This window comes from Hyaena hyaena, unplaced genomic scaffold (genome assembly GCF_003009895.1).
Source record: "Hyaena hyaena isolate Hyena2069 unplaced genomic scaffold, ASM300989v1 scaffold_906, whole genome shotgun sequence".
Lineage (NCBI taxonomy): Eukaryota > Metazoa > Chordata > Mammalia > Carnivora > Hyaenidae > Hyaena > Hyaena hyaena.
Genome location: NW_024081532.1, coordinates 404,131 through 422,680, shown reverse-complemented (window position 1 = coordinate 422,680; position 18,550 = coordinate 404,131). Strand labels below are relative to the sequence as shown.

At 51.4% G+C, this 18,550-nt stretch overlaps 2 protein-coding genes across 8 annotated transcripts; both read right to left on the bottom strand.

The window, feature by feature from the left end:
- Nucleotides 1–1,415: 1,415 nt before the first annotated feature.
- On the bottom strand, nucleotides 1,416–12,245 carry VARS2 (valyl-tRNA synthetase 2, mitochondrial). 3 transcript variants are annotated; one of them, XM_039220582.1, is made up of 29 exons: nucleotides 11,625–12,237; nucleotides 11,404–11,485; nucleotides 11,191–11,291; nucleotides 10,772–10,893; nucleotides 10,586–10,652; nucleotides 10,389–10,486; nucleotides 9,594–9,675; nucleotides 9,300–9,419; nucleotides 8,906–9,017; nucleotides 8,169–8,257; nucleotides 7,564–7,654; nucleotides 7,203–7,330; nucleotides 6,981–7,084; nucleotides 6,496–6,577; nucleotides 6,121–6,197; nucleotides 5,965–6,040; nucleotides 5,581–5,686; nucleotides 5,312–5,382; nucleotides 5,057–5,182; nucleotides 4,731–4,835; nucleotides 4,517–4,585; nucleotides 4,313–4,391; nucleotides 4,064–4,191; nucleotides 3,793–3,945; nucleotides 3,309–3,515; nucleotides 2,497–2,608; nucleotides 2,164–2,339; nucleotides 1,861–1,989; nucleotides 1,416–1,768 (listed from the first exon to the last, which is right to left on the bottom strand). In XM_039220582.1, exons 1-29 carry the CDS (start codon nucleotides 11,823–11,825, stop codon nucleotides 1,673–1,675), a joined length of 3,189 nt encoding a protein of 1,062 aa, XP_039076513.1. In that variant the 5' UTR covers nucleotides 11,826–12,237; the 3' UTR covers nucleotides 1,416–1,672. The 3 variants fall into 3 exon arrangements, 2 of the variants coding, with proteins under 2 accessions (XP_039076513.1, XP_039076514.1); XR_005526102.1 differs by lacking the exon at nucleotides 2,164–2,339 and having other exon boundaries at nucleotides 1,677–1,768; nucleotides 11,625–12,245; XM_039220583.1 differs by lacking the exons at nucleotides 11,191–11,291; nucleotides 11,404–11,485; nucleotides 11,625–12,237 and having other exon boundaries at nucleotides 10,780–10,873.
- Nucleotides 12,246–12,489: 244 nt separating this feature from the next.
- Nucleotides 12,490–18,242, bottom strand: GTF2H4 (general transcription factor IIH subunit 4). Of its 5 annotated transcripts, none has more exons than XM_039220588.1 (14): nucleotides 18,233–18,242; nucleotides 17,217–17,359; nucleotides 16,855–16,959; nucleotides 16,386–16,517; nucleotides 16,010–16,106; nucleotides 15,832–15,920; nucleotides 15,539–15,650; nucleotides 15,342–15,410; nucleotides 15,063–15,146; nucleotides 14,559–14,691; nucleotides 14,242–14,372; nucleotides 13,514–13,561; nucleotides 13,285–13,363; nucleotides 12,490–12,812 (listed from the first exon to the last, which is right to left on the bottom strand). In XM_039220588.1, the coding sequence occupies exons 2-14, from the start codon at nucleotides 17,354–17,356 to the stop codon at nucleotides 12,640–12,642; spliced, it is 1,392 nt and encodes a 463-aa protein (XP_039076519.1). In that variant the 5' UTR covers nucleotides 17,357–17,359; nucleotides 18,233–18,242; the 3' UTR covers nucleotides 12,490–12,639. The 5 variants fall into 5 exon arrangements, with proteins under 5 accessions (XP_039076519.1, XP_039076515.1, XP_039076516.1 ...); XM_039220584.1 differs by lacking the exon at nucleotides 18,233–18,242 and adding an exon at nucleotides 17,997–18,215; XM_039220585.1 differs by lacking the exon at nucleotides 18,233–18,242 and adding an exon at nucleotides 18,000–18,215.
- Nucleotides 18,243–18,550: the final 308 nt, after the last annotated feature.

The following is an 18,550-nucleotide window of genomic DNA, read 5'->3' as shown; positions in this document are numbered from 1 at the left end:
GCCATCTCCTATAAGTCCTTGCTTAAATCTCACTTTCACAGTGAGTTCTACCCCGACCCCCTATTTAAATACTACAATCTGCCCCCCTCCACACTGCCTTATTCTACCCTTTTTTCCCCATAGCATTTATGACTCTCAGACATACTGTATAGTCTACTTATTTACATGTGTCCTTTTTGACTCTCCTTGCTAGAATGAAAGTACCACAAAGGCAAAGACCTTTGTTTCAGTCATTGATGAATCCAAGGGTCCAAATAGGTCCCAGCATATAGTAGGTGCTCAAGAAATACTTGCTGAACTGGGGGAAGACAGAAAGGAAGCTGCCCACCCCCTCCTCTCCCTCCTCCCCACTGGTAGGATGGGGTGGAGCAGATCTTAGACCCAGAACTGGAAACAGTATATCAGAATGGCAGGAAATAAGATTAAACAGGGTGTGGGCCTCCTTTGTTGCAGAACCCTGCACTGCCTCTGCTCAGCAAAAGAAATGTCCACCTTGCCTAATCCACCATTATATTTGAAGTTTGGTTACAGTAGCCAAAATGAACCTGCACCTATTTACTAGGTTAAATCCCAGTTAATACTTTGGACAAGTTACTTTTATTCTCTGAGCACATTTCCTCATTTCCAAAATGGAGCAAATATCCACCTCATGAAGTTCTCAGGAGGGAATAAATCCATCACGGAAGCCCCAGACCATGATAGGCCTACCATAAATAATAGCCTCAGAGCTGCTAGACAGAATATAATTTGGGCATGTAAGAGGCAGGTCTCTGAAGTCCATGGAGATGACACAAGGTGTTTAGGGTGGGTAAGTGGGTATCTGTACCAGTGGGGATGTACATTTTTTTTTTTTAATGTTTTATTTATTTCTAGGAGAGAGAGAGAGAGACAGCGCGAGCAGGGGAGGGCCAGAGAGAGAGGGAGTCACAGACTGAAACAGGCTCCAGGCTCTGAGCTGGCAGTCAGCACAGAGCCTGTTAGAGGCTGGGGAAGACGTCCCTGGCAGTCTGGTGTCAGGTATACAGAACAGCGGCAGCACTCAAGCACCAGCGTGCCCTGCAGCCCCTCAGGCCCAGAGGAAGTACTTGCTTCTCTTAGCACACCCCACCCTGGGATAAGGGCAAGGAGCAGGGGACATTCCATTTGGTGAGGAGGAGGAAGAGCCTCCAGAAGCCAGGGCATTGTCAGTGATTCCAAGAAGTAGGTGGAACCCGAGTCACAGTACCCAGGCCCTACTAGGAAGCTCCTCTTTCTTCCAGTGAGGCAGGCCTCACCAGCACACACACTCCCACTGTAGCCCAGAGCCCTAGGCTAAGAGGCAGCCCCCCTCTTTTCCTAGACCAAAGACTCAGGGAACTGAAAGGCAAGAAAGTCACCACTAGGGGAAAGAGACAAAAGGACCACAGGCAGTAGTATGTGGGATTTTAAAAATTTATCTCGTTCCTAATCTTCCGGGTGGGACTGCATAAGAGGGAGGCTGGGGAGGAATGTGAGCATCTCGAGAACACCCAGTGACACTGACCAAACCAATCTGTTTCCTTATTTACAAAATGAGGGAGGTGAGCCACATGGTCTCAGAATCCCCATCATGCTCTGACAGCTGCCAGAGTCTGTCTGTCCTCAAAGGCAGCTCTGGGAGAGAAGAAAACCACCAGGGATAGTGAGTTGGAGCTCAGAGCTCCCTGGAGCTAGGACATGCATCCATCAGCTGCTGGAGGTGAGAGGCCGCCTTGTCCAGCTTCGACAATTCCAACTGGAGGGAAGAAAGCTAGCCGAGAAGAGAAGCAGGTGAGGATCCTTAAAAGGCCCATCCCCTCCAGCCCACATTCTCACAGGGAATCAGGCTTCCTCCAACCTCACCCTCTGCTGCCTCTTAGTCTCCGCCTCTCCCTCTGACGGGATCCAGGCCATGAGGCCATCAAGCTGCTTCTGCAACTTGTGTCTTCGGGCAGCTAGCAGAGATAGATGGGTCTGGGGATCCACCAGTCCCTGCAGAAGAACAGAGAAGGCTCAGCCTTCTCTGCACCATCTGCAGTCTGTCCAGTACCTCTCTCCACCCCATTCTCAGGAGCCCTTCTCACTTTTACAGAACCTGCCCTTTGCCCTCCTCCCAACATCCTTTTCTATCCCCACCCCCTTCCCCCTCCAACCTCCTCTAGGCACCTGCAGCTCCATGTACACCTGAATGGTATCACTGAGTGGAGCCTGGGCCCAGCCAGAGGGAGCCAGTACATCTGGGGGTAAGAAGCCCACGGCCCCACAGTGGCCCAGGGTGCCTAGGGGTTCCAGAAAGGCCTCGAAGAGGCCCTGCTCTCCAGGCTCTGAGCTCTGCAACAGCACTGAGGAGGAAAAGGAGACTGTCAGGGTTAAGCATGAGATCCTGCTTCCCTTCCCATCCTGTACCTCCTAACTCTGGACTCTGCCCTCTAGGCTCTCCCCATTCCTCTGCCAACCCCTTCTTTCTGCAGGGACTCAGGAACTCAGAACCCATCTCACCTCGGGGCCGGGCCTTCGTGAGCTGGTACGTGGCTCGGAGAGCCCTCAGTGCCTGCACAGCCTCTTGGACCCGGGAGAAGCGCTGTTCCAGCTCAGGCTGGCGCCAGTGTTCCTGGAGATGGAGACCCAGAGCTGACAAGCAGGCCCCTGGGAGACTTGATATCAGCTCTCCTGGCTCTACCCTCTACCTGCCCACCCCAATCTGCTAAGGGCAACAGAATCTCTCCTTTTCACCACACACAAAATTTACCACCTCAAGGAACGGAACCCAGTAAAACCTGGGGTACCATCTAAAGATGTCTTAGTTGATGTCTGTGTCGATGTCTGTTAATTGTTCTTATCCAAGATACCAAACAACCATAAGTAAGTTAGAATTTAAACTGTATCATTCAAAACTCACAAAACCAAATAAGCATAAAAAATTTAAATAATTAAACTTTAAAATTATTTTTTGAGTGAGTTTGCAGTATTTATCCTCCTGAAATTATTAAAGAAGGATACTACAGCAATTGGGGGGCCATTCTATTACTAACATCTAGTTCTCATCACAACCATGCCATGAACCATTACTACCTCTGGTTTAAAGATGGAGAACTGATGCATGGTCAGTCTAGCACCAGAGTCCTGCTCTTGTCCATGGGGCTAATACTGCCCCCAACACAGACCTGCAAGAACAACCTCCTCCTAAAGACTCTACACTAAAGTACAAATCATGATTGTTGATGACCCCACAGCAGCAAACCCTTTGAGAAGACTGCTCCCCAGCCCTCCGCCAGTGGTCCCATTCCCAGATATCAGGGATGTGTACTCACCAGGCTGCGGGCAGTGGGGTAGGGGGCAACAGAGATGCTAGGGGCAGAGGAGCCACCAGGCCTGGGGGGCAGCCTCTGCCAGAGCTCTTCAGTCAGGAAGGGCATCAGTGGGGCAAGGAGGCGGAGACCAATGTCAGCGCAGGAGAACAGGACCTGAGGGGGGGCTCGGGGACGGGGCGAGTGCAGTAACACCGGCTTCACAGCCTCCTAGGGAGGGAGCCATAGGGTCAGGGACAGTCCAAGGGCACATCTGTGTCCTTTCTCCACACACTCACTGCCCCGCCAGTGGAGAATGCTGTGGGTTAACATGGGCAGGAGTACACAGCATCTTGGACCCCATCGGCTGTCCCAGAATACACTCTGGAGCAAGTGAAAAGTAGAAATCTAGGGCAAGGATTCTCGACGTGTGGGGAGGTATATAAAATTGTCAGTGTGGTTCAGGTAACAGGAGTGGAATGCCACGCCATGACCCCAGTCTACTCACCAAGTAGACATCACAGAGGTTATGGAGCCAGAAGTGGTGCAGGGCATGTGTGATGAGCGAGAACTCTCGGGCAAGGAAGCCTCGCTCACACTCCTGGGCAGTATGGGCAAGACGGCTCAGGATCCAGGCATCCATGGGTGATGAGGGGGAAAGCTGCGGGCAGCAGAGGTCTTCAGATGGGACGACTCGACTCCCCTGTGTCTTTTCCCTCTGAATGCCATCTTCAGCCCTCAGAGACCTGATGATTCTGCCTCCCAAGTCTCTCTCTTACCTCCTCTGCAGGCTGGGGTAAAAATGTATCCCCTAAGGCATGGAGGATAAAGCGCAGGGCATTCCAGATTTTGTTGCAGAAATGCCGGGAACTTAGGACCTCGGATACAGACAGATGCAAGTCACCCCCTGAGAGGAAGAGGAAGGCGGGAATGTGCACATGGGTGGCAGCAGTGCAAAGAGTCCTTGACCCTGCCCCACCCTCTACAAGGGTGCCTACAGCCCCAATCCCTCTCTTGCTCAGGCTTACCTAAAGCCCCATGGGAGCACAAGGTGAATCTCAGGGCATCTGTCCCACACTCAGGGATCCCATGAGGAAAGTCTTTTCTCTGCAACCAGAGGGAGAAGAGGAGTGGCAGATGCCTATGCAGCTGCAGGGCCAGAAACCTGGGCTGAGAAGAAAACCAACAGCATTGCGCTAGAGGCTGAGATGAAGCAGACATTGGTGACTCACCTGTGCTGCAGCCGCAATCGCCAGCTCTGTGGAGTCCAAGTTCCCATCCCTCAGCTTTTCCTGCAGCACCTGAGATGGATGGGTAATTCACTGGCCTTGGTCAAAGATTCTGCCACTATAAGGGTTCCACCCATATTCCCTCCAGCCAGCTCCTCTCCACAGGATCCCTTCCTCTCTCCCACAAACCCCATCCCTCCCAAGACTTCATCCTCACCTGCAGCTCCACCCCACTGATGATGTCTCGTGGGTCCAACACATTCCCCAAGGACTTGCTCATTTTCCGGCCCTGCCTGTCCCGAACCATGGAATGAAGAAGTACCTGGGGGCATGGAGGGAGTCAGCAGAGGGGCTAGGCGAGCCTTTCCCCGGAGGTGCCCAGGGTATCTCCAGCCTCCATGCAGCAGGGGTTAGGGTAGGAAGAGAATCAGGAAAAGGGAATTGGGACCACAGAAAATACTGCATTAGGGACTAAAATAGAAAACAAGATTTAGGGAAGACTGAGGAGTCCATGAGAGGCGCTGGGCATGGAAGAGCTGTTACCTTCCTGAAGGGGAGCTGCCCTGTGAGCTGGGTCCCCAACATGACCATACGGCCCACCCAGAAGAACAGAAGGTCACTACCCGTTTCCAAAAGCGACAGGGGGTAGAAACGAGTGAGGTCTGCAGTCTAGGAGGAAAAAGATAAGCAGTGAGAGGCCTAAGCCCTGTGCCTGCAGCTCTCCTTGAGGCTCTCTGGGAGGCCAGGTGTCTACTTCATCATCCCCACCTTCACTCTCCTCTTCTCAATTCGCCTCACCTCTTGGGGCCAGCCCAGGGCAACAAAGGGGAAAAGAGCTGAAGAGAACCATGTGTCCAGGACATCAGGGTCTGGAAAACAGAACAGGGAATGGGGGACAACTAGAACCTCAAGCCCACTATTGTGCATCTTTCCAGCCCGACCCTACCCACAGAGACCAGGGTCAGACCCTCTGCCCCATTCCCAACTTTAACCCCACCTCCACCTCAGTATCTGCCCCCTCAAAGGCCCAGACACCCTCTGCTGCCCTCCACAACACACACACTCACCCCTCTGCAGGGTCAGCTCTGCTGCTGGTCTCCCTGTCAGCTCTGAAGCTATTTTTCTGGCCTCGGTCTCTGTCCTCCCAACCACCCAACAGTCCTCCCTGTCACCCTACAGAAAAAGTAAGGAGTCGGGGAGAACAAAGAAGAGTAACACCTGCCAGTGTGAAACATCACTGACTTTCATGGGGATGGCCAGCCCCTCTGGCAATGATATGAAGAAATGCCCGCTCAAGTACTCTGATCCTGCAGTGGGCTACAGGACTAAGATCATGAAGCCCCCGGAAAGGCAGGGGACTGAGAAGGGTGCTGGAAGTCCTCTGACACCTGCGTTATGGCTATTTCTGTTTCCACCATGCCCAGCCCTCCTGTCCCCTTCCTCCTACCAACCTTCGTTTGCTCCTCTACAACCAGGTAGGCAGGAATCTGATGGCCCCACCACAGCTGCCGGGAGACACACCAGTCCCTGTTGAGAGGACGTCAGTGATTTCTCCGCATCACCAGTGCATCTCCCCACCCCACCTCCATGGAGTCCCTTACCCTTACCCGATGTGTGAAAACCAGTGCTGCCAGTTCTTCTGGTGGAAGGAGGGACTGAGCTCCAGAGCTCCTGACTCCACAGCCTGGAGAAAAAGGCCCTTAGATAGTGCTTCCCTTCCTGCACCAGCACCGCTGCTGAGATGGGACAAGTGTCCTCTGAGGCAGTGCTATTACTCAGAAAGGACCTCCAGATGCTCCTGAGAAGATCTGGGCTTTGATTGGGATTTGTGCCAGCCCTTTCTGGGCCTCCCTGCCTCTATCCCCATAGCTCTCCTCTCAAGTGCCAGGGCCAGAGGTCTGTGGGGCAGGAGGGCCTTGGCCTCCGTTTTTTCATTCCAATTTTCAGGGAGTTCCCATTCCTACCTTGCACTGCAGCCTCACCTGGGCAGCTCGATGCCCCATCTCCCGGCAGCGGACAAACCACTGGCTCTTCAGTAGGTATTCTACCACATCCCCAGAACGGCTGAGAAAGAGACAGGGTGAGTATGCTGCTCCTGGGGCCCTGTGCCTTCCCCCATTGTGATACAGGACCCTACTACATGCTAGGCCCTCAGACCTAAGAATATAGCAGCAAATAAAACTGACACAGGGGTGCCTGGATGGCTCAGTCAGTTAAGCGTCCAACTTTGGTCCAGCTGTGTTAACAGCTCAGAGCCTGGAGCCTGCTTCAAATTCTGTCTCCCTCTCTCTCTGCCCCTCCCCACTCACACTTTCTCTCTCTCAAAAAAAATAAACATTAAAAAAAAAACAACTGACACAGAGCTTCTATTCCCTTGCAAGGGTTATGGAGCCCATCCTATTGCACTATTAGCTTCAGCCACACCCTTCCTAGAAAAGTCCCAAGTAAAAGGGTTAAATGGGGTTACCTGCAAATAGGAAGCACCATGGGGTGGCTCTGAAGGCCCCGGAACAGGCCCCGCTCCCTTAGTGCAGACATAATCTTTTCCCGGGCCACAAATCGGTGAAGACCCTGGGGATAAATGGCAACAGCAAAGGTTAAAGGTTGATAAAAACAAGCGTGAGAGGGAGGAGTGAGGAAAGGCAGAGGGTGCTCCCAAAGGATGGGGCAACACTAAGGCAAGTACCACCTGTAGCCAGTCCCCACAGAGGGAGGTCATGGTCCCATCCTCTTTAATGACACTCAGGGGGCTCAAGCCATGTCGGACCCCTAGCTCAGCATCAGCAGGACTATGTGCTGGAGTCACCTTCACTGCCCCTGGGGGTACAGAACCACCATGAGCACTGAGCCCTGACCTTTTCCAGAGGTTTTATTATCGCCCATGCCTCCATCCCTCTTCTCCCTTCTCTGTCTATGCCTCATTTTTGTCCCACTCCCCACTGAGACTACCCCAGAGGAGGCTTCGCCTCCCCTCCTTTCTTTCTCTTCCCGGTGCTTCCCCACTGTTCCAGAATCCCCAGCCTGCTCTCCTTCCTGTGGACTCCACCTACCTGTGCCCATGTGTGGCTGAACAGCAGAGTCTGTGATGAGGGGAAGAAGCTGCCCAGTCAAGGGATGACGAAGCTGTCGCCCATGCAGATGCTGAAAGGAACAGAGCGAGATCAAGGGCAGGCACACGTGTGGGGTGCAAAGGTCTGGGTTGAATGTAAAAAACTCTGGGAATAAGAGGGTGAAAACCAGAAGATAAAGAGCTAGAGCAGCAGTCACTAAACTTTTTCTTACAGGGCCAGAGCGTCTTGTAGGCTTTGCAGGCCACGAGGCAAATTCAGTCTCTGCACAATTATTCTGCTCTGCCAACGCAGCACAGTTAGGTAATAATACTCAGTTATAGATAATACATAAAACATGCAAGTGGGGATCATACAAAAACAGGCAGTGGGATGGATTTGGCCCACAGGCAATAATTTGTCAATCGCTAAGCTAGAGAATAAGCAGAACATCAAGAAAAGAAACGCACGGAGTCAGAGGCACAGGGGAGCAGAGATGAGACAAGTCTTAGGAAAAGGAAGTCGAAGGAAAGAAGGAGCTACCATCAAACAGGAAGGGAAGAAAAAGGGTAGGAAAGCCAGCTGGCAGAGAGCACAATGTGAATTACTGTGTATCGGGAGTCATCAGGATGAACAGCCACAGCCACATCTCCAGGCAATGTCTCTGGCCTTGTGGTTCCTACTACGATCTCTGTGTCTAAAGACAAAATTCAAGCACTTAATGTTGGTCATCGCCCTGGACCCGCACTCCTGTAACTAAAGCCAGGAGAACCAGACAAAGGAAGTGTAACTAGTATAACTAGAGAAAATTAGGAGCCTAAAGTTTCCATGTAAGCTGATGACCAGAAGCCCAGGAGGCTGTCTGGTGCTAAGGAATTTCTCCATAACTTCCATGGGACAAACAAGTACAGCATTAACAAAAGCAACTAGAATCCTTACTTGGTGCCACAGAACACTGGGGGTTTTCAGTGTCCTAATCACAAATGCTACTCATTCTTTGGGGCAAGCACCAGCCCCTCCTTGAGAAACTTCCTCTAATCTTTCTTCTCTTTCTCTGAACTCTTCCAAACATATACTGCTCAAATCACATCTCTGTCTCTTTCAGGGGTAGCAGCCTCCTGTAAAATTATACCAAGCTTCCAAAGGGCAGTGACCATGTGTACTTCTCTTATATGGTCCAGAAGACCCAGAATAAATGCCCACAAGAACACCAACACTACCAAGGTTCCCTATGTGCCTCCCACCAGGCCATGTGGGAAACAGACTGGTGGGCTCCCTCCCACCAACCCCACATGTACTCAAGAAAGCAGAGATAAGTAGGCAACCTCTCCAAGGACTATCTTACCAGGCTCTCCATCTACAGGGAAGGCCACAGAAATGAGGAGGCCAAAAGACACAGGGGTGGGGCAGCCAGGCAGTCGAAGCTCTGTGCGGCCAGGCAAGGGCCGGCTCTCTACCTGGAAGAGTCACAGCAGGGCTGGATGGAGAGCAGCCTTTCCTCTACTCACCCGCCTGCCCTGTAGCCCATCTAAAGACATTCGGAGGATTCAGGGGCCACCTCCCCATCCCCTAGTTCAGTCATAGTTAAGAAATATTCACCGAGCACCTACACCACACCCGGGTAGTGTGCTGAACACCTTCCATGAATTCTCATTTAATTCTCACAATGCCCCTTTGCCACAGGCATTTCCATCACCCCTAGGAGCTCTCCCAGACCTGCTTCTCCTCCTCTGCCTCACCTCAATATCCGAGATGGCTGATCTTAAAGCACAGGACCAGTTGACAAGCTGCTGGTTCCGGTACAACAATCCTGCCTCGTAGAGTCGCACAAAAGCTTCAGTCACGGCCACTGAGGAGCCCTAGGAGATGACCTCAGTGTCCATATCTAACAGACCCATCTCAGCCCATCACCCCACTCAGGGACCCAGGCATTCCCACCCTGCTACCCCCAATACACACAACATCCCACCAGCCTGCCACATATCTCTAGACACTCTTCAGCACCCACAGGGACCAAGGTATGGAGGACTCACAGCATCCATAGTGAAGCACTCTCGGTCCCAGTCCAGGGAGGCCCCCAGGGCTTGGAGCTGCTTACAGATCTCTCCACCTTTCCTGTGCCCAGAGGGATTTTTGTCAGGAAACTTGTCCTGAGTACCAGCTATGTACAGTCTCAGTGACACTCCCAGTAATGTATAGCATTGATTTAGTCTCTAGAAACTAATGGAGATACACATACAAACTCAGTATGAATCTTCTATGGCATTAAAAGAAGTATAAAGTTCTAGGGTGCCTGACTGGCTCAGTTGGTAAAGCATGTGACCCTTGATCTCAAGGTCATGAGTTCAAGACCCACATTGGGTGTAAAATAGGAAGGGAGGGAGGGAGGGAGGGAAATAAAGTTCTGTGGTAACAGAGGAGGGTTCAGCCAATTTGGGAAAACACCCAAAGAAGCTTTATAGAGAAGATGGCTTGTGATAATAGATACCTGTAAGAATGAGGGTAATTTCAAGTCGATGGAAGGTAAGAATAGGTAAGTAAATCTTAGTAAGTAAATCTAGGCTAGGAAAAATGGGATAAGTGCAAAAACAATATACAAACACACCAACACACACAAATCCATGCATCTTCAAGTATGTAATACACACACACTCACAAAGCTTAGAAATCCCACTGAATGCTAAAGGAATCCAGAGCTTCCCTCTCTGAGGGAAGTTAGGGCTAGATACAAAGAGCTCAGCAGGTTAAGACAAGTGACTGAGAAGCAAGGACCCAAACCTTCCATGTGTGGGGAGCAGGGGGAAGCAAACTCCACCCACTGTACTCACTCCTCCTTCCACTTCCACACCTCCCTAAGGAAGTCTTCCCGGCTCAGCTCATGTCTCCTCAATCCTCGCTCTTTCCACAGTTGCTTCTCTACCACTGCCTACGGTAAGATTAGGAGGCAAATGAACAGAGAATCAGGTCACTTCAAAGAGAGAACTCTCCTTCACCAAAGAAAAGGAAAAAGTGGCAAAATTCATACTTGTGTAGCAATTCCTGCATGATCTGAGCCTGGGACCCACAGCACCTGATCCCCACACATCCGGTGCCTGTAAAACAAATACCCTCATGGGAACCCCCGAGCTTCCGTATTTACTCTCATTCCCTGCACACTAGCACACTTCCTCCTTCCCCTCCAAGAACATAAGCAGTCCCATTCCCCTCTCACCAGCGCACCAGAGCATCCTGTATGGCCACCGTCAGTGCATGCCCAATATGTAGGGAGCCGGTGACATTGGGAGGTGGGATACACATGGAAAAGGTCTCCCCTGTGGCCTGGGGCAGCCTGGTCTAGAAAACAGAAAAGTCAAAGGGCAAAAGAAGACTGGATGTTACCTGGGGGAACAGCACCCTCTAGAGCCCCTGAGGCAGAAAGAACTGCAGGAAAAATAGTCCAGCAAATTATAGGAAAGGGGAAAACCCGCCAAGAAAACGCTTTGGACACCAGGAGCAGAAGACAAGTTCTCAGTTTTATTATGCAGGCTCTGTAATATGCCTGGCTGTAAGCCCCAAACTCTGAGACTCAGCTGTACCCACCAAGCTCAATGGCTGGGGACCATTTAATACCCCTCTCTTCCAGTTACTAACCTGATATTCTGGTTTGAAGAAGCCCTCTCGCACCCACCAAGAGTACCAGGCGGCCTCAACATATCGAGGGCTGTATGCAGGAGGCAGGACCCGGGAGACATCTGCGGCAGTAGAGAGAGCTCCATTAACCCCTGAACTTTGTTCCCAGGCTGCATTTCTGACCAAATGGGCAACAAAAATGTGAGAGGAAAGACCTTCAAGTTCCCTAATTACCTTTCTTTTCACCGCGTTCTGTGGGAATTTCATATAACACCACCTCCTTAGAAGCCCAGGCCTTACTTGATTCTGCAGATGACTGGAGAGAACGACCAAAAGCGGGGATGCAGGGATACAATTTCCAGTATACCCTAGGCACCTACAATCCAGCCAGTCTCTCCTCCAGCCCCCTCCAAAGTTTTCCCAAAAAACCAAGGACAAGCTATCTGACCCCTAACCTTGCTCTTCAGGGGTATCCCAGCCTCCAGCGCCGCCTGCTTCTCTCGCTGGCGCTTCCGCTTGGCCTCATGGTTTCTCCGGGAGAGGGAGGATCCATGGGGCTCTGACTGGGTACAGAAGGGATGGGACCTGGGGAAGACCTGTGAGGGCCTCAGGCCCCAGAGTGGTGACCGAAAAGAAGCCAGAGGTATATGAGGCATCAGGAGTGCTTGGAAAGCTGTTCCAGACAGAGCACATTAGAAGGATCGGGGGGGGGGGGGGGAGGGTGTTACACCCTCTTCCTCATTCCCTGCCTTCTACTAGCACTGGTCTGCTTTCTGTCCATTCCCTCCCATAGGACTCTTCGCCCGTTAGGACTAGAGTGCACGGTGTCGGAGTCTGTCGCCCTCAACCTCTGTATCCGCGACGGTGAATGACCTCCGAAGCACGGGCGGGGAAAGGACTCAAGGATTCTGGGAGATTGTTGCCATCAGGGGGCCTGAGAGCTAGCAAAGTCTCATCAGGGTCACTGCCATCTCTGCCTGCCCAAACACCGCCCGCACTGCCTCCCGCCCTGCTCCGCCCGACTTTCCAGCTCTTCGCACAGCGTGGATCTCTGCTGCGCTGAGCCACCCACCCCGAGGAGGTCGCTTTGGCGCGCGCTCACCCGGCAAGCCCGCCGCTATCCCAGGGTGCTCCGCGGCCGCCGCGGCCTAGGAGGCTGGAGGAAACTAGCGAATCCGACCCCGAAATACGACCCGCGAGCTGCAAGAGGCGGGGCCACGCCCGGCGCATGCGCAGTAGCCTGCTTGGATCCGTTCACTCTGGTCAGGTGGCTGCCAGAGTCGTGATCTGCAGGTCCTCAGAGGAAAGAGGAAAAGCCTCGCGGGGAGGCGCCCGGGGGGCACCGTGGCTCACTTCCACAACTTTATTAAACAATAAGAGTCCGGCGTGTGAATAAAAAACACCTGAGTTCTGAGGCTGCGACCGCCTCCACGCAGCCGCCCCACCCCGCCCGGATCCAAGCTCGCGCTCTCAGGAGCTGTGCTTCTGCCGCTTCCAGAAGCGCTTGACATCGCTGTGCCCGGCCGGGGTCACCACCATCAGCCGCTTGGCCGAGTTCTCGAACACCAGAACGCCCAGCTCCCGAGCGTGGGCCAGCAGCAGCTCAAAGTCCACTTGCGACAAGAACTGATTGTACAGCACACCTGGAGTCCGCAGGACAGGGGTGGTGGGAGAGAGAAAAGGCAAGAACTGAAGCCCTTGCGTGGCAGCCTCGGAGCATTGGTCTGGGCTTGCCATCCACCACAATCTGAAAACGAATCCTCTATGCTTGTCTGTTTCAGGGCTCATGCTAACACTGGCATGATCCAGCCATATTCAGTAAGGCAATATAACACAGTAAGGGAACCCAACTAATGCTCACCAAATCAGAGAAATTACTGTGAATTATCCCTCCCAATTCCCTCTTCTAGCTAAATCCCAATTGCACAGATTTGAGACAATTTACTTACTACTACAGACTTATCTCCAAAATAAAAGTGTTTTGCCACATTTTTTTCTACCAGCCCATGAAGTAAACAAAAAAATAAAATGCAATAATAGCTTTTTCAGTTCATCAAGACTAAATTGTCTTTCCTCTGGACAGTGATCAAGAATCAACCACCAGAAGCCACTCACCCTCAGTGAACCGGAGTCTGTCCCTTTCTAGCTCCCATAGCCGAATCTGGTCCGTGATAGTGGGTGGCAGCACAGGTGACTTTAGGGGCAAGAAATGGCTATAAGATTCAGGAATACTGCCCCAGGAAACCCCAGCTGTCTACTCATTCCCCAGATTTGGATGCCCCTTCTCTTTTTCATCACTCCATCACCAGGTGCCAGTGGCTGTCAGCCTCCAGCAGCTTGATACCTGTTTGAGCATCACTGGGTGGGCCCTTGTCCTTAGGAAATGGATGATCTAGGGAAACAGACAAGAATGGGGATCAGGAGCTCAAGTAAGAGGGCAGGAAAGCTACCTAAGCTGTCATCTGATGTCACTAAAATATCAGCTTACTGTTTAAAAATCCATAGACATGCCTGTCTTTAACCCATCTCTGTTCAGATGTAATCCCAAGTTGCTGTTCCCATTGATCATGTCTGCTAAATGGGCTCTAGCACATTTGCCCTTTCCATAGTCTTATTTTGTTTTTCTTTCTTTAAAATAGCACCAGCTATTAACTTTGGAGCACTTATTGCATGGCAGGCTCTGAGCCAAATGCTTTACTGCTATTCTATCACTGAATCCTCCTCAAAACCCCATGAGGTGAGAACTACCATTATTTCCACTTTCCAGATGAGGAAACTGCGGCTCAGTGAAGAGAAGAAATCCTTCACTGCAGACAGCAGATAAGAAGTGGTTGGTAGTGAAGACACAATTCTATACCTCCTCCCCCGTATTCTTGCCCATGGAGGATCTGCCTTTTCCCACACTTAAAAGCCTTGCTTCTCTTCATGTGCGTGGTCTATGCTCAAACACAAACAACTCACCACCATCTATTGTAACAGAGCCAATGTTAGCCTTCTGTAAGATGAGTACCTTGTACCGCACACCCAAGTGCAATCTATCTTCCCACCCCCACCTTCCCCAAGTGGGGGTACCTGTTGGGCTGTGATGCCACTAGCAATGGCCTGCTGCACACTCTCCCGGGTCACCTGTGCCACCACCATGTTGGGGAAGCGATAGAGCATCTCTGAGAAGAGGGCAATCAGGGCAATCTGCAGCTCCGACTCTGAAATAGGGATAGGAAGAGAAGATGAGGAAGCTATCCCCATACACAGACTCCCTCATGACCTTCAAGTGTGAGGAGGAATGTCAGAGACCTCTAAACTGACAGGTAAATATGAACATAAACTGGCACTTCATTCCCACTCCCATCCCCAACCTGCTGTCCTTGGGGCCCTCTGTCTGGCCTCACCTGTGTAAGCATACAGTCGGTAATTAGTTTCGACAACAATGAAGCCTGGCTGATGGGCAGTACCCCCAGCTCCAGAAACACCTGATGCGAGATTGATGGCCAGTCGTGTGGGGTAGTAACGCCGAGATTTCCTCTGGAAAAGACAGAGCGAAAGGCAGGGGGCTCTTGCTCATGTGACACTAACCAAATCTTCCTGTCTGAGACAGACCCCTTCCAGGGCACAGAACCTCAACTCACAACTTGTCTCCTCCAAGGGATCCAAGTCCTGGCAACTACATCCTGCTACTGTCCCCCGAGACCCACTCTTTTTTTTTTTTTTTTGGTATAGTTGACATACAATGTAACATTAGTTTCAGGTATACAACATAGTGATTCAACAACTCTACACTTACCCTATACTCACTACAAGTGTAGCTAACACCTGAGACCCCACTCCTTTTTAAAGGCCAAGGCAACATACCACCCTCCCTCTTCCCTAGAAGCCATGTATCTGAGTGCTCATACCTTCCTCTGGAAAACAAGCCCAAACTCACGCAGATGTTGCAGGAAATTCAACAAAGAATCACTCATACCTTCCACAGAGTAATCCTGGGAAAGAGAGGTGCCCAGTTGGAGTCCAAAATACATTCTATTCTCCCCCTCCCAACCCCATACATTCATTCCCTTTTCCCATCTGTGCTTTTATTCTTATCGTTCACACTTTTGCCCATAACCTGATTTCCCTTTCTCATCTCTCTACCCATCAGCTTGCCCACCCAAGCCCCCAGCTCACCCCCCGTTTACCTTGCCCAGAGTAGAGAAGCTGAGCTGGAAGAGGAAGGAAAGAATCTCCACTAGGTCCATGCCCCGACTCTAGGGAGGAATGGACAGAAACCAAGTGGGAGGGATGAAAGGGAGAAAATGAGGACATCAGGGAATAGTCTGCAGGGGTAGTCTCTTGGTGGGTCTTGAGAAGAGCAGAGCATGTGTGTCCTCCTCACCTGGGCTGTCTGCAAATACTGCAACATAAAGTACCAGAGCTGGGCAGGGGTGTCCAGCAGCAGGAACTGGAAGCCGGCCGATGTAATGCAGGGTGGCTCTCCAGGTTCAGTGCTAGAGACATAGAGAGAGACAATGGTAGAGGGATGCAGAGAAAAGCCACCATCCCCACTTGTACTCTCTTGTTTTTTCTTCATTTCTCTCTGGCTATTCTCTACTTGGCTCTCCTTTTTCAGTTCACCATCTGTAATCCTAATCCACCCTGGACACTCAGTTTAGCAGGGATCTGATGTACCTCTTCATGAGTCCAGCCTGGCTGAGAAGCTGAGCCAAATCCTGGCTGACGGCTGCACTGGGGGAGCCCACCATGAAGTGCAGGACCACCTGAGAAACAGAAGTGAACAGAGAGAACAATGCTTCTATGGGCCAACGGAAGTATGAGAACAAGCAGAGACAGAGTCCCAAGTCCTCACCTCCCATCGCTCCTCGGCGTACTTGTCAAGTGAGGGAACATCCCGAGCGTGCTTGTCTGGACCCAGTTGACTTGTGTCATCAGACCAGGCCTTACCCCTATGCCAGGATGGGCAAAGAGTAAGGAACCCTGCCAATGTTCCCTGGCTCCCCCCCACCCTGCCCTCTTCCCCTACCCCCCTCATCTCCATGGGCTATGAACAGAAGACATTTCTTTCCTATACCATGCAGCTACATCTAGTTTAACTTATTCCTAAAGGAGCTCCCAAAGGTGGAACCCACTAAGTTCCAGAGAGGTCCCTTGGGGCACTACCCCCCTCCCCAGCAGTTTAATAACTAGTTCCCCTCACCTAGCTTAGGTAGATGGAAATGACATACCCACCCAGAAGAGCAATGCGGAGGTTCTGGCGGAAGATGGGGTTGAGGATGAGGCCCTGAAGACCACCAGGGAGCAGCTGGGTGTGCCAGATACGAAGGCCACTCAGCAGCCCTGTACTTTCCTCTTGAGCTCTGAAACAGAAGCAAGGAGGTGAGAACAAAAAGAAGGAGGCCCACAAAGGCTCCTCTTTCTGCCTTTTCTGAACTGGTGATCCTTGGAACACTATTTCACAGACTGAAATCAGTATCTTCTTAAGGCAAATTTCTTACTGCAATACCTACCAGAACCTTGTTGTAGACATCACATCGTTTCAAGGGGGAAAATACAGTATGCAGAGTTTCCCAAACTTATTTAAATACAAACTCTGTGCTATATCCATTAATATTTCCTGAAAGTGTCCCAAGGAACACTTGGAATATCTAGCTGTTGAGAAACATATATCTGGCTGAGCATGCAGTAGAGACTCACTTGGTGAATTCCTTCTTCACCCACAGTGCTACAGCGGCTTGTGGCAAAGGCTGCTCCAGAAAGAGCATCCGCATCACCCAGTTCTTAGCCAAAGATGGGAGCTCCCTGGAAGAGGGTAGAAATAAAATGTCATTATCAAAAACTGCCTTATGTGAATCTCTGCCCTCAACAGCCTCTTAAACATCTCATCCCACTCCCCACACCTTTACCAGTCTTGCTGCCCCCACTAACTCCATCTGTTTTGGCCTGACACATTTTAGTCTACAAGGCCCCCAGGGCTAAGCTTCAACCCATAACTTATTCCAGTCTGCAGGCCCCATTACATTTCCTCAACATGGTCCCTGCCATGAAGGGGTCCTTACCTAAACACAGCCAAACAGGTGGCAGGGTGCCCATACAATCGATCCAATACACCAGGGCTCAAGCCCCCTAGGAATTCCTGCAGATTCCTGCATTGTAGGTGGACTCGGTTCAGTCCGCCCCTTGAGGGGGTGCTCTCCATCACCTGAGAGATGCAAAGTCAGAAATGCACACACCCTCCTCCCCACCAGTCCATGCCAGTGTCATCCCTCACCTCATCCCAATTCCAGATCCACTGGCCCCCACAATAACCCATCCTTTCTATGATTTCCTTTTCTGTGTCACTCATCTCTCCTTTCTCCCACACCTGACCAACCTCCTCTCCTCTCCTGCCTCCTCACCCCACTTCTGGCCTCAACTCTAGTCTTCTCTCAATTTTCAAATGAATGAATTGTTAATTGTCCCATATTTGCAAAATCATTTTTTATTTCAGTATCTTGTCTCACCTTTACCTAAGCAGTGACAAGGAAACTTGTTTGAGCCCAATCCTCTCTCCCTTCCACCTCTTCTGGTCCCATTAGCTTATGAGCTCCAAATCTGTCGGTCCTTCCCATCTTATTTCTTGGCCCCACAAGGTCTTGCCCCACAGCAATGAACTACCTTTCTCCACCTTGTCTCCCAAATATATGCCCACCTCTCCTCTTTCCCCCGCAAGATTTCACCCCATTCACCCTGATCCATACGTCTGATCTCCTAACTTCTCTCCTACTTTCCTCCTACTCCTCGCCTCTCACTCAACTCTCTTATACCTTCCCCACCCCATCTTTCTTGGTCCCCCCCACCACTCAGTGTCGATTCCCCCGCCCTCGTGCACCCTGAGTCTCAGAGTCGTCGCTTAACCGGAGCTAATGTCTGGCGCTGGCTCTCCGGAATAGGAGAATGGACAACGGAAAATGAGAGAAAAAGATGGGGAGAGGGACAAAGAACTAGACAGGAGTCCAGAGTGTAGGTTTCAGAAGAAAAGGAAAGGAAGGGTAGGAGTGGAAAAGTAGGAAAAAAGAACAGGCACTGAACTCACTCGCCCACCGCGGGGCATTCTGGGAATTGGAGTCTTTTCTGGGCTCACCCCAGAGTGGGCGGAAGCGCGTCGGACTACAACTCCCAAAAGGCACCACGGGAAAGCCGAGCGGAGGGCGGCTAGCCTTTAATTGAGAAAGCCGGGAGACATCCGAGGCAGCGCCACTTAGTTCCGCGTCGCTTTCCGCTCAGGCGGCTAACGTGGAGTCTAACCGACCTCGCCGGAAGGCGGGACCCAGGAAGGAGAAGGGCTGCTAGGGCTTGCTGGCAGAGGCGCGGAGACGGCTCATAAGACGCTTAGTTCAGAGACACACGAAAC

Bases quoted from the DNA above. Each gene is read 5' to 3' on its own strand.
- GTF2H4 (XM_039220588.1), bottom strand. From the start codon at position 17,356: ATGGAGAGCACCCCCTCAAGGGGCGGACTGAACCGAGTCCACCTACAA. The intron at 14,692-15,062 runs GTATGAGCACTC...TGTCTTTTCCAG, and splicing joins GGCTTGTTTTCCAGAGGAAG to AGGAAATCTCGGCGTTACTA. The intron at 14,373-14,558 runs GTGAGGCCAGAC...TCCCTATTTCAG, and splicing joins CCGACTGTATGCTTACACAG to AGTCGGAGCTGCAGATTGCC.
- VARS2 (XM_039220582.1), bottom strand. From the start codon at position 11,825: ATGCCTCATATACCTCTGGCTTCTTTTCGGTCACCACTCTGGGGCCTG. The intron at 6,578-6,980 runs GTAACCCCATTT...TCTCTTTCTCAG, and splicing joins ATGGTGCTTCCTATTTGCAG to CCGTTCTGGGGATGTGGTAG. The intron at 6,198-6,495 runs GTGAGGCTGCAG...CTTTTTCTCCAG, and splicing joins TGGGGCATCGAGCTGCCCAG to GCTGTGGAGTCAGGAGCTCT.